At 45.1% G+C, this 12,637-nt stretch overlaps 1 protein-coding gene across 6 annotated transcripts in view; it reads right to left on the reverse strand.

Moving 5' to 3' along the window:
- Positions 1-765: 765 nt before the first annotated feature.
- Positions 766-12,637, reverse strand: part of LOC133133121 (CD276 antigen-like) — a 71,777-nt gene continuing 59,905 nt past the window's right edge. For 4 of the 6 annotated variants that reach the window (XM_061249151.1, XM_061249141.1, XM_061249168.1 and 1 more), the window contains exons 6-8: positions 2,610-2,957; positions 2,117-2,416; positions 766-1,667 (exon numbers count right to left, since the gene is read on the reverse strand). In XM_061249151.1, the coding sequence (XP_061105135.1) occupies positions 1,273-1,667; positions 2,117-2,416; positions 2,610-2,957 (1,043 nt within the window). In that variant the 3' untranslated portion in view covers positions 766-1,272. Of the gene's footprint in view, positions 1,668-2,116; positions 2,417-2,609; positions 2,958-7,907; positions 7,972-12,637 lie in introns of all 6 variants that reach the window. The other 2 variants (XM_061249195.1, XM_061249178.1) reach the window with 2 other exon arrangements.

Below are 12,637 nucleotides of genomic sequence, written 5' to 3' on the forward strand. Positions count from 1 at the left end.
ACTAATTAACTACATGTGGTCTTCAATCAATAACTTGATGAGTAGAATCAGGTGTCATAGTGCTGGGCTAAAACAGAACCCTGCACCCACACTGGCCCTTGATATTGCTAAAAGTGGTACAAGCAGAAACGGTCTGTTCCTGGGTTCCACACACGTCCCACAGCAATCTGCAGAGGACAAAGGAACATTGTCGCTAGCATCTGCACACACACCTTTACTGGTCTCTCTCAAAGATGCTCCGAATAAAACAATGTGATGCACATAAATATACAAAAAAATAATAGTTTCATTCAGCAAACATAAACATAGGCTAACTGTTACCCATACCATTAAACCAGCTACCGTAATAAATAATAGTTCAGTCAGGACCAGTCTCATCTGGTACAACAGCAATTTATTAGATAGAGATAGATAGATAGATACTTTATTCATCCCAAGGAAAATTTTAGGCATTCAGTAGCTTATACATACACACATATCTCACACATAAAGATTAAAATCACTCACAGAAAAGTAAGAAGTAAAGAGCATGTGAAGTGATTACAAAGGCCTAGTAGGGACTGTGATATATTGACCATGATAAGGTCCGATGGTAGATTGTACTTTTGCACTACCACCATTGCCAGTACAGTGTATAGTACAGTGTACAGTACAGTGTACAGTAAAGTGTGAAAGTAAGTGTGAAAGTAAGTGCGAAAGGTGTAAACGGTGTACACAGTACACAGTACACAGTACACAGTACACAGTACACAGTACACAGTACACAGTACACAGTACACAGTACACAGTACACAGTACACAGTGCAGGGATTCACTCAGTGCAAGTTGTGCTTGTTGTTAAGTATGACTACGGGCATACAATGAGTGTGAACATAAAATAATTGCTTAACAAAGAAGAATAATATAATTTAAGCATAAAAGAGCTTCAGAAGGTCAAAAGAACATGAAGGATTAATCAACAATAATCTTTGGCGGAATGGCTTAGTTCAGGGGGCTACATCTCAACATACTGGTAAGTATGACTTCAGACGGACACGGGGCTTCAGACGGACGCGGGGCTTCAGGAGAGCGCAGGGCTTCAGATGGACACGGGGCTTCAGGAGAGCGCAGGGCTTCAGATGGACACGGGGCTTCAGGAGAGCGCAGGGCTTCAGATGGACACGGGGCTTCAGGAGAGCACAGGGCTTCAGGGGCCTCAGGTGACCGCAGGGCCTTTCGGGGGGAACAGGCCTTCAAGCGACCGAGAGGCCTCAGATAATGAGCAGATGGGCTTCACGAGTACAGGGTCTCAGGTGACCGTGAGACTTCAGGTGAACATGGAGGTCCTTCGATCTGAACCTGGAGGGATCCTGAGACTGGGCCTGAGACTGGGCCTGAGACTGGGCCTGAGACTGGGCCTGAGACTGGGCCTGAGACTGGGCCTGAGACTGGGCCTGAGACTGGGCCTGAGACTGGGCCTGAGACTGGGCCTGAGACTGGGCCTGGGCCTTCTTCCTCTTCTTCCTCTGCAACCGGTTCTGTTCCAATGGGAACATCAACTTTCCCAGGTCCATGCGACAGGCATTTTTTGTACCAGAAGACAGTAATGACTAAGCAAGCCAGTACCACTAATAGCGGTACAAGCAGAGACAGTCTGTTCCAGGGTCCCACTGGCGTTCCTTGGCAATCTGTGGAGGACAAAGGAACATTGTGAGATAAAACTTCACCTCTGTTATCATCCTGTTTCCAGTTCCATTGTGATCTTTATTCTTTCAATGTCTTCCGTTTTTCATTCTGAACATGAAAAAAAGCATATTTGAAGTCGTTCACTGGAACAAATCCATTGAGCAGTACCAATTTACACGTCTGAACACAATGCAATAAAAAGAAGAAGTCAGTCAGGCATAGATACAAGTAATCTATTAGTGGTTCCAAAACTTGGCGCCGTGTCGAGCATTTTGACGCTGATCATGTGAAAGCAGCTTAAGTGTTAGCTTGTGCTTCGTAAGCAGGGGTATTCTACAGAACTGCTGCGTGAAGTTCAAGTGCCATAAAAAAGCTTTGCTTGTTGTTGTTTGCAAAATTGTGCCTTGTGTGGGTAACCCTGTGCTCAGTATGTGCAGTATCTGTCCCCTACCTGGGAGGGGGTGGAGGCTGACGGAGCGGGAGAAGCTCTGGTTGAGGAGCTCCAGCCTCATCTCAAATGTGACAGTCCAATTGAGTGGGTCACTCTGCTTCAGCACCATCTCGCTCACCACCTCATAATGTTCTCCCCCTCCTTTCAGGACCATAGAGGTGTTGCTCTGGTTGGTGATGTCACTTCCTGTCTCGGTTCTCCACAGCACAGTGGGCTCAGGGAAGCCCAGGGTGGAGAGGAAGGTGAGGATGACGCTGTCGCAGGTGGTCTGGATGGCAAGCTCAGGTTCATCATATGCAGCTGAGCAGAGAACAAACACCCGGAAATAAGTCAGAGGCATTAGGCGTAGGAGAACACGAGCCCAGACCAAGGGTCTGCAACCCTGGTATTCATTGTTACTCTACACTTTATTCATCACTTTGTCACGACCACCCCCCTGGCCGGTCGTAACAGTGCCACAGGAGGTGTTCAGGAAAATGACAGCAGTACTCACCTGCTACTACTAGAAAAATCTGCTTCCAAATCTTCCTGCCCTGCTCATTGGTCACATCGCACGTGTACTTGCCATGGTCACTCGCTCGCACCCCCGTTAGCCTGAGTGAGGCATCGCCCACAGCCAGCTGGTCTGGGGACAGCTGAGTGCGCCCCCTGTATGCTGGACTCTGCTCCTCCAGATGGCCTGGTGCTTTGTAGTAACTGTGCACCACCTCATCACCATGCTCCCAGACCACTATTAGATTGAAGAGTAGGTCAGTTTCACTGAGTGGAAAAGAACAGCTGAGGATGATGTCACTTCCCGGGGCTGCCACCACTGGCACGGAGATCTCAGCAGCAGGAATAACTGGAAGACAAAAAGCAGGCCATTTCACTCCACTCTCCCTCCAAGTGTGCCTGCTCTCCCAGGTCACATGCCCTGTCTGCTGTCACCCACCCCACCTCCAATGCAGAATGAGTGTTTACCCACTGTAGTCAGAACAGAGCCCCTGCCCCACTGTAGTCAGAACAGAGCCCCTGCCACACTGTAGTCAGAACAGAGCCCCTGCCCCACTGTAGTCAGAACAGAGCCCCTGCCCCACTGTAGTCAGAACAGTGGCCCCTGCCCCACTGTAGTCAGAACAGTGGCCCCTGCCCCACTGTAGTCAGAACAGTGGCCCCTGCCCCACTGTAGTCAGAACAGTGGCCCCTGCCCCACTGTAGTCAGAACAGTGGCCCCTGCCCCACTGTAGTCAGAACAGTGGCCCCTGCCCCACTGTAGTCAGAACAGTGGCCCCTGCCCCACTGTAGTCAGAACAGTGGCCCCTGCCCCACTGTAGTCAGAACAGTGGCCCCTGCCCCACTGGAGTCAGAACAGTGGCCCCTGCCCCACTGTAGTCAGAACAGAGGCCCCTGCCCCACTGTAGTCAGAACAGTGGCCCCTGCCCCACTGTAGTCAGAACAGAGGCCCCTGCCCCACTGTAGTCAGAACAGTGGCCCCTGCCCCACTGTAGTCAGAACAGTGGCCCCTGCCCCACTGTAGTCAGAACAGTGGCCCCTGCCCCACTGTAGTCAGAACAGTGGCCCCTGCCCCACTGTAGTCAGAACAGTGGCCCCTGCCCCACTGTAGTCAGAACAGTGGCCCCTGCCCCACTGTAGTCAGAACAGTGCCCCTGCCCCACTGTAGTCAGAACAGTGCCCCTGCCCCACTGTAGTCAGAACAGTGCCCCTGCCCCACTGTAGTCAGAACAGTGGCCCCTGCCCCACTGTAGTCAGAACAGTGGCCCCTGCCCCACTGGAGTCAGAACAGTGGCCCCTGCCCCACTGTAGTCAGAACAGAGGCCCCTGCCCCACTGTAGTCAGAACAGTGGCCCCTGCCCCACTGTAGTCAGAACAGTGGCCCCTGCCCCACTGTAGTCAGAACAGTGGCCCCTGCCCCACTGTAGTCAGAACAGAGGCCCCTGCCCCACTGTAGTCAGAACAGTGGCCCCTGCCCCACTGTAGTCAGAACAGTGGCCCCTGCCCCACTGTAGTCAGAACAGTGGCCCCTGCCCCACTGTAGTCAGAACAGTGGCCCCTGCCCCACTGTAGTCAGAACAGTGGCCCCTGCCCCACTGTAGTCAGAACAGTGGCCCCTGCCCCACTGTAGTCAGAACAGCAGAGCCCCTGCCCCACTGTAGTCAGAACAGAGCCCCTGCCCCACTGTAGTCAGAACAGCAGAGCCCCTGCCCCACTGTAGTCAGAACAGAGCCCCTGCCCCACTGTAGTCAGAACAGCAGAGCCCCTGCCCCACTGTAGTCAGAACAGAGCCCCTGCCCCACTGTAGTCAGAACAGCAGAGCCCCTGCCCCACTGTATTCAGAATAGAGGCCCTGCCCACCTGTTTACACAGGCTCCTCCCAAGAAATACAGGACAAGTGTTATGATGAGCTTGAGGCGACTGTAAAAAACATCCCGAAACTTTCATATATTGTAGATTCATTACAAAGATGGCTAACAGCTGATGAAAGTAAAAACCGCGGAATTTCAAAATATTAGAATATTACATTAGATCAAAAAAATATTATTTAATACAGATATGTCGACCTTCTGAAAAGTATGTTCATTTATGCACTCAATACTTGGTTGGGGCTCCTTTTGCACAAATAACTGCATAATTAAATTGAGGTTTTCCCATGACCCACAAGGCAGAGACATGCATAGCATTTTTATCTGAAAGGATATTTAAAAAAACTATACTCGCATACTAAACAAACCAGCTCTGACGCCAGTTATGTTGCAGCACACAAACACACATGCAAGCACACACGCTCATACATACAAATACAGAAGGTACAGTGGTGTGAAAAAGTGTTTGCCCCCTTCCTGATTTCATTTTTTTTTATTATTTTTTTTATTATTATTATTTTTTTTTTTTTTTTGCACGTTTGTCACACTTAAATGTTTCAGATCATCAAACCAATTTAAATATTAGTCAAAGACAACACAAGTAAACACAAAATGCAGTTTTGGCCCTGTGTGAAAAAGTGATTGCCCCCCTGTTAAAACATAACTTAACTGTGGTTTATCAAACCTGAGTTAAATTTCTCTAGCCACACCCAGGCCTGATTACTGCTACACCTGTTCTCAATCAAGAAACCACTTAAATAGGACCTGCCTGACAAAGTGAAGTAGACCAAATGATCCTCAAAAGCTAGACATCATGCCGAGATCTAAAGAAATTCAGGAACAAATGAGAAAGAAAGTAATTGAGATCTATCAGTCTGGAAAAGGTTATAAAGCCATTTCTAAAGCTTTGGGACTCCAGCGAACCACAGTGAGAGCCATTATCCACAAATGGCGAAAACATGGAACAGTGGTGAACCTTCCCAGGAGTGGCCGGCCGACCAAAATTACCCCAAGAGCGCAGCGACGACTTATCCAAGAGGTCACAAAAGACCCCATAACAACATCCAAAGAACTGCAGGCCTCACTTGCCTCAGTTAAGGTCAGTGTTCATGACTCTACCATAAGAAAGAGACTGGGCAAAAATGAGTTCCAAGACGAAAACCAAGCAAAAAGAACATTAAGGCTCGTCTCAATTTTGCCAGAAAACACCTTGATGATCCCCAAGACTTTTGGGAAAATACTTGAACTTTTTGGAAGGTGTGTGTCCCATTACATCTGGCGTAAAAGTAACACCGCATTTCAGAAAAAGAACATCAGACCAACAGTAAAATATGGTGGTGGTAGTGTGATGGTCTGGGGCTGTTTTGCTGCTTCAGGACCTGGAACACTTGCTGTGATATATGGGACCATGAATTCTGCTGTCTACCAAAAAATCCTGAAGGAGAATGTTCGGCCATCTGTTTGTGACCTCAAGCTGAAACAAACTTGGGTTCTGCAGCAGGACAATGATCCAAAACACACCAACAAGTCCAGAAAAACAAGAAAAACAAAATGAAGACTTTGGAGTGGCCTAGTCAAAGTCCTGACCTGAATCCTATTGACCTTAAAAAGGCAGTTCATGCTCGAAAACCCTCCAATGTGGCTGAATTACAACAATTTTGCAAAGATGAGTGGGCCAAAATTCCTCCACAGTGCTGTAAGAGACTCATTGCAAGTTATCGCAAATGCTTGATTGCAGTTGTTGCTGCTAAGGGTGGCCCAACCAGTTATTAGGTTTAGGGGGCAATCACTTTTTCACACAGGGCCATGTAGGTTTGGATTTTTTTCTCCCTTAATAATAAAAACCTTCATTCAAAAACTGCATTTTGTGTTTACTTGTGTTGTCTGACTAATATTTAAATTTGTTTGACGATCTGAAACATTTAAGTGTGACAAACCTGCAAAAAAAATAATAAATAAATAAAAATCAGGAAGGGGGCAAACACTTTTTCACATGCCATTTTTGTAGCAATTTATAGCAGTATTGATGTTTCAATGTATTCAAATATGATGCGGCATGCACAGGAACCTGAATGAAACATTTAGACACTTTTACATTACATTATTGGCATTTGGCAGATGCTCTTATCCAGAGCGGTGTACAGTTGATTAGACTAAGCAGGAGACCGTCCTCCCCTGGAGCAATGCAGGGTTAAGGGCCTTGCTCAAGGGCCCAATGGCTGTGTGGATCTTATTGTGGCTACACCGGGATTAGAACCACCGACCTTGCGTGTCCCAGTCATGTAGCTTAACCACTACGCTACAGGCCGCCCTCCACTATGCTACAGACACTTGCTTTCAGAATTAGGTTTGATACATTGCTCAATATGTGTCAGCCTTAAACAAGCAATATTTTTCGGTATACCTTATTTATAACATACTTACTAAATTTTTAGGTATGTTATATTTCTGCCAAGTTTCAGGAAGATATACATATTCTTACAACATGGTGGAAATGCCAACCAAATGAAGACATGGTCCTACTGTTTATATTACATTATTGGCATTTGGCAGACACTCTTATCCAGAGCGACGTACGACAAAGTGCATACCCATAACCAGGGATAAGTTCGCTGAAAGACCCTAGAGCAGTGGTCTCCAACCCTGGTCCTGGAGAGCTACTGGGTCTGCTGGTTTTCGTTCTTACCCTGCAATTAACTATAATCAACTGCTCTAATTTAATTAATTAACTCACCTCACCTGGTTACCTGGGTCTCAACAGGTGCTGATTTTAAGGTGAAAACAAAAACCAGCAGACCCAGTAGCTCTCCAGGACCAGGGTTGGAGACCCCTGCCCTAGAGGGAAGTACAATTTCAATTGCTACCCGTACAACAAAGATAAGGACAAGGGCCTATTTTTTTTTTATTTTTTTTTTTATCAACAAATAAACAAACAAACAACAAAGCAAAAGTGACCAAACTTAACTATCCAAATACTGCTTACCTAGACAACTAAAAATATCAAAACACTACACAAATCACAAAGACAACAATTAAGGTTCACAGGGAGGTAGGGAGGGATGGGGAGAGGTGCTGCTTGAAGAGGTGTGTCTTCAGTTTGCGCTTGAAGGTGGGGAGAGATTCTACAGTTCTGACCTCAACGGGGAGTTCGTTCCACCACCGTGGAGCCAGAACAGACAGTAGTCGTGAGCGTGAGGTGGAGGTTCGGAGAGGGGGAGGTGCCAAGCGGCCTGTGGAGGCTGAACGAAGAGGTCTTGCAGGGGTGTAGGGTCTGATGATTTTTTGTAGGTAAGCTGGGGAAGACCCCTTAACTGCTTGGAAGGCTAGCACCAAGGTTTTGAATTTGATGCGATACATCAGCAGAGAGTGTGAGTTCTGATGATCTCTGACAGTGAAAAAGCAGAAAACTTTCAAGAGAATTTACAACTTACGAATAAACAGCTGCAGCAGAAATATAAGACTTCTCATCTTCTCCCCAACGCACCCAGTAGCCATCTGAAAAAAGTGTACAGACTGAACAATAAATAACATATAGAACACAGATCATGCCGTGTAATTTCAGTGGCAATTTCAGTGACAATTTCAGTGGCAAATAATCCAAAGTAGAAGGGGATTAAGGAAGAAACCTTAGGAGGAACCAGACTTAAGAAGGAGGGCCCATCCTCCTCTGGCCAGTTTAGGGGTGACAATGATGGTCAGATCAGACAATTAACAATTAATTCAGAATAATTTGGTTGTGTAATGAGTTTTGAATGTGTGGAAGATTCCTTTCCTTCAATGGGAAAAAAAAGGAAACCCTTTGCATTCTGTGTCATAAGTTAAGACCAGATCAAGAGTATGGTTATGGGAATGTTCTGGACTGATGAATATGTTGATCAAAGCCAATAGATTCAGTGATAGACAGGAATGCTGATCTGAGATGATCACCTTCACTATCCACGTGAATATTAAATTCCCCTGCAATAAAAAAACGTTATCTGAATTAACAACGAGGTTGGAAAGCAAATCGGCAAACTCAAGTAAGAAACCACTGTACGGCCCTGGTGGCTTGTATACAATTACAAGGACAAAACTGACTGCTTTTTTGTCCGGATGTGCAAAACCGAGAGCAAGCACTTCAAAAAAGTTCAAATCAAACCAGATTTCAAAGGAGCAAGGAGATTATATACAGCAGCAACACCTCCTCCACGACCCGTCAGACGGGGAACTATAACCGGGAGGGGTGGATTCATTTAGGGAAATATATACAGTTTTAAGCGAAGTTTCAGTTAAACATAGGATTTCAATTTGATTAATTCATTTACAAGAGTTGCTTTAGGAGCTATTGATCTGATATTAATCAATCCAATTTTTATATCAGTTTAGTTAGCCACATTATAAGTAGAATGACAGGGTGATTTTTTTTTTTTTTTAAGATTAGCCATACAAAGACCCTTGATGGGCTTTTTAGCAAGGCTTAATTTAGGTGGGGGCACAGACACCATCTCAATAATATGAAACCGGGGCAGCAGTTCTTGGGAACAAGCAGAAATCTGTGTAAGACAGAAGGTCTGCTGCCTGGCCTTGGCTCTCATCGTTAGCGCCGACATGAGAAACTATTTTCTAAATTTGCCTCGATGTCGGTCGCCCTAGCCCCAGGAATACATTGCTCTATAGTCGCTGGTGTCGCTAAGTTTCTTCAACAGGTTTCACAGCCGGTGCGTGGCTGAGAGGGGTTTTCGACTACGTTCCCGAACTGAAATCCTCCCGCCTTGCTGCAAAGGCTCTGCCGGGGTGCTACCTGGAGACAGACTAACTCCGGTACCGAGAAGGATTCTATTAACTTTCCACTATCTCGAATTTCGTATAACTTATAAGGTACGGATGCGAGTTTCCAATTCAACAATCTTCTCCGTCAACCTAGCATTTAACCTACACTTATCACAGGTAAAGGTATCAGTAAACATATCGCGCACACAGAGCAGGAAGCCCAAGAAGGAGAAGGAAGGACAGGGTGAGAGATGGGCGATACCGGCGAGCCGAAAACCGCCATTAGAATTCGTAAATTACGTTTTACCTGCCTGTATTCATCCGTGTGCTTGTGGATGATACAGGACGCGGTGGGAACTTGGAGCGCCTTGTTGATGGGAGAGTAATCCAATGACAATTTTCAGAGTATAGAGTCAAAAATAGAAGCGAAGTTCAGCAGCTGCTTGGAGAAAAACGCGCCACAGATTCAAACTGCCTTCCGCAAACCGATCCCCAAACCACACCTCCGCTCCGTGAAGTTGGCAAATGGTTTCGGTTCGCATTTATCAAAATAAAAGTTCGCTGAATAAAATTATTTATGAACTGTAATTTTGTCAATTTTAATTGTTAAATGAATACAGTTGGATATGTGATGTATTTGCAGAGAATATAAAATTGTGCACAAATTTCAATAAAAACTGTTTGCCACCTGTTGTTGCTGTCTGTCAGGTATGCATTGCCATGGACTGTCAATTGCCAACCTGCTCATTTGCATAGCTCATAACTAAAAAACTATAAATTGTTTAAAAATGAAAGGGGGTATACATTTGTTAGCTGGACCCATATCTTTAATACTCTATAGTCCTTTCTGTAAAATCATATTCCGAGCAATTGTTGCTGTGTTTCCAGTGTGGGGTGGCCATACGTTGCTATTGACTGTCAGTTGCCACCCAACTCATTTGCATAGCTGATCAGTAAACAACTATGAATTGTTTCAAAATGAAAGGGGGTATACATTTGTTAGCTGGACCCATATCTTTAATATTCTACAATCCTTTCTGTGAAATCATGTTCCCAGCCATTGTTGCTGTGTTTCCAGTGTGGGGTGGTCATACGTTGCTATTGACTGACAATTCACAAGCAGCTCATTTGCATACAGTGGGAGCAATAATTATTTGATCCCTTGCTGATTTTGTGGATTTGCCCACTTACAAATAATGGAACTGTGTAGAATTTTAATCATAGGTACATTTTAACATTGAGAGACAGAATATCACTAAATAATCCACAATAACAACATCATATAAATTTTATAAATTTTAAATCATATTTTCACAGAATATAAGCATTTGATCCATAGAACAATAGGACTTAATACTTGGTGGAGAAACCTTTGTTGGCAAGCACAGAGGTCAGACGTTTGTTGTAGTTTTTCCACCAGGTTTGCACAGATCTTGGGAGGGATTTTGGTCCACTCCTCTTTGCAGATCCTCTCCAAATCCTTAAGGTTCCGAGGCTGTCGCTTGGCAACTTGAAGCTTCAGCTCCCTCCCCAGATTTTTGATGGGATTTAGGTCTGGAGACTGGCTAGGACACTCCAGGACCTTAATATGCTTCTTTTTGAGCCACTCCTTTGTTGCCTTAGCCGTATGTTTTGGGTCATTATCATGTTGGAAGACCCATCCATGACCCATTTTCAATGCTCTCACTGAGGGAAGGAGGTTGTCGCCCAAAATTTCCTGGTACATGGCCCCATTCATCCTCCCGTTGATACGGTGAAGTCGTCCTGTCCCCTTAGCTGAGAAACATCCCCAAAGCATAAGGTTTCCACCTCCATGCTTCACAGTGGGGATGGGGTTCTTGGGGTTGTACTCAGAATTTCTCTTCCTCCAAACACGGCGAGTCGAGTTGATGCCAAATAGCTCTATTTTGGTCTCATCTGACCACATCACCTTCTCCCAAGCCTCCTCTGGATCATCCAGGTGGTCTTTGGCAAACTTCAGACAGGCCTGTACATGTGCCTTCTTCAGCAGAGGAACCTTGCGTGCGCAGCAGGATTTTAATCCTTCACGGTGTAGTGTGTTACTGATGGTTCTCTTCGTGACTGTGGTCCCAACTGCATTCAGGTCATTAACAAGCTCCTCCTGTGTAGTACTGGGCTGATCCCAGACCTTTCTCATGATCATTGATATCCCACGAGGCGAGATCTTGCGTGGAGCCCCAGGCCGAGGGAGATTGACAGTGACTTTGTGTTTCTTCCATTTTCTAATAATTGCTCCAACAGTTGTTAACTTCACACCAAGCTGCTTGCTTATTTTCTTGTAGCCCATTTTCTACAATTTTTGTCCCTGATGTCCTTAGACAGCTCCTTTGTCTTGGCCATGGTGGAAACATTGGAATCTGATTGATTGTGTGGACAGGTGTCTTTTATACAGCTACATAACGATGTAACGAGTTGACACAGGTGTTTTGGGTAATGAGTTGAGATTAGGAGTGCTTCTTAATGGAAAACTAACTGGTCTGTGGGAGCCAGAATTATTGCTGATTGGTAGGGGATCAAATACTTATTTCACGCAAAAATACGATAATACATTTCTAAAATGTATATGATGTTGTTATTGTGGATTATTTTGTGATATTCTGTCTCTCAATGTTAAAATGTACCTATGATTAAAATTCTACACAGTTCCATTCTTTGTAAGTGGGCAAACCTACAAAATCAGCAAGGGATCAAATAATTATTGCTCCCACTGTAGATAGATTAAAAGATCCAACGTGATCTAATCAGCTAGTCCGTATTTAAACTAATGTAACGTTATCTGACGTTGCCCATGTCCTGCTAGTTGTGAACAAGTTGTGAACGTTTACCGTTTCATCTCTGCTCACACTGAACGAATGTAACGTAACGTTCCGTTAGCTATCAACATAACGTTACAAAATATATTTTTATTAGTTAACTTGCATATTGGTGGTAACTTAGTTGTGTCGTTGCTTCGGTAACGTAACACATGTAAGTTAGCTAGTTTTATAGCTAGTCTGTATTTTCTATCGTTTTTTTATTTGAATGTACAGTATGGGACGTTACTTAAATGAAACGGGTTTTGTAGACAAATTGCTGATTGTGTTCTTGTCGTCTCCCGTCTCAGGCAAGAGCTCGTGGATTTCTGGTAAGGAAAGAGTTGGGCGCGGTGCGTCAGGATTATGAAGACGTAATGAGGGAGATCGAGGGGGACAGAGACCATCTGCTGCTGAAACAGAGACTGGGTGCTGTGGAGCGATAGATCAGTACTTCACACTGAGATTCCTGCTGGAAGTGGCTCTGATTTGGGCATGTGGGTAGGGGGAGGGGGGCATATCTGTGTACATACTGTCACTCAGTCTGTATTTATGTTTGTTCATCTGCCAACGAAAGAAACAGGGAAATATCTATTTTT

The sequence above is a fragment of the Conger conger genome, chromosome 1 (genome assembly GCF_963514075.1).
Source record: "Conger conger chromosome 1, fConCon1.1, whole genome shotgun sequence".
Lineage (NCBI taxonomy): Eukaryota > Metazoa > Chordata > Actinopteri > Anguilliformes > Congridae > Conger > Conger conger.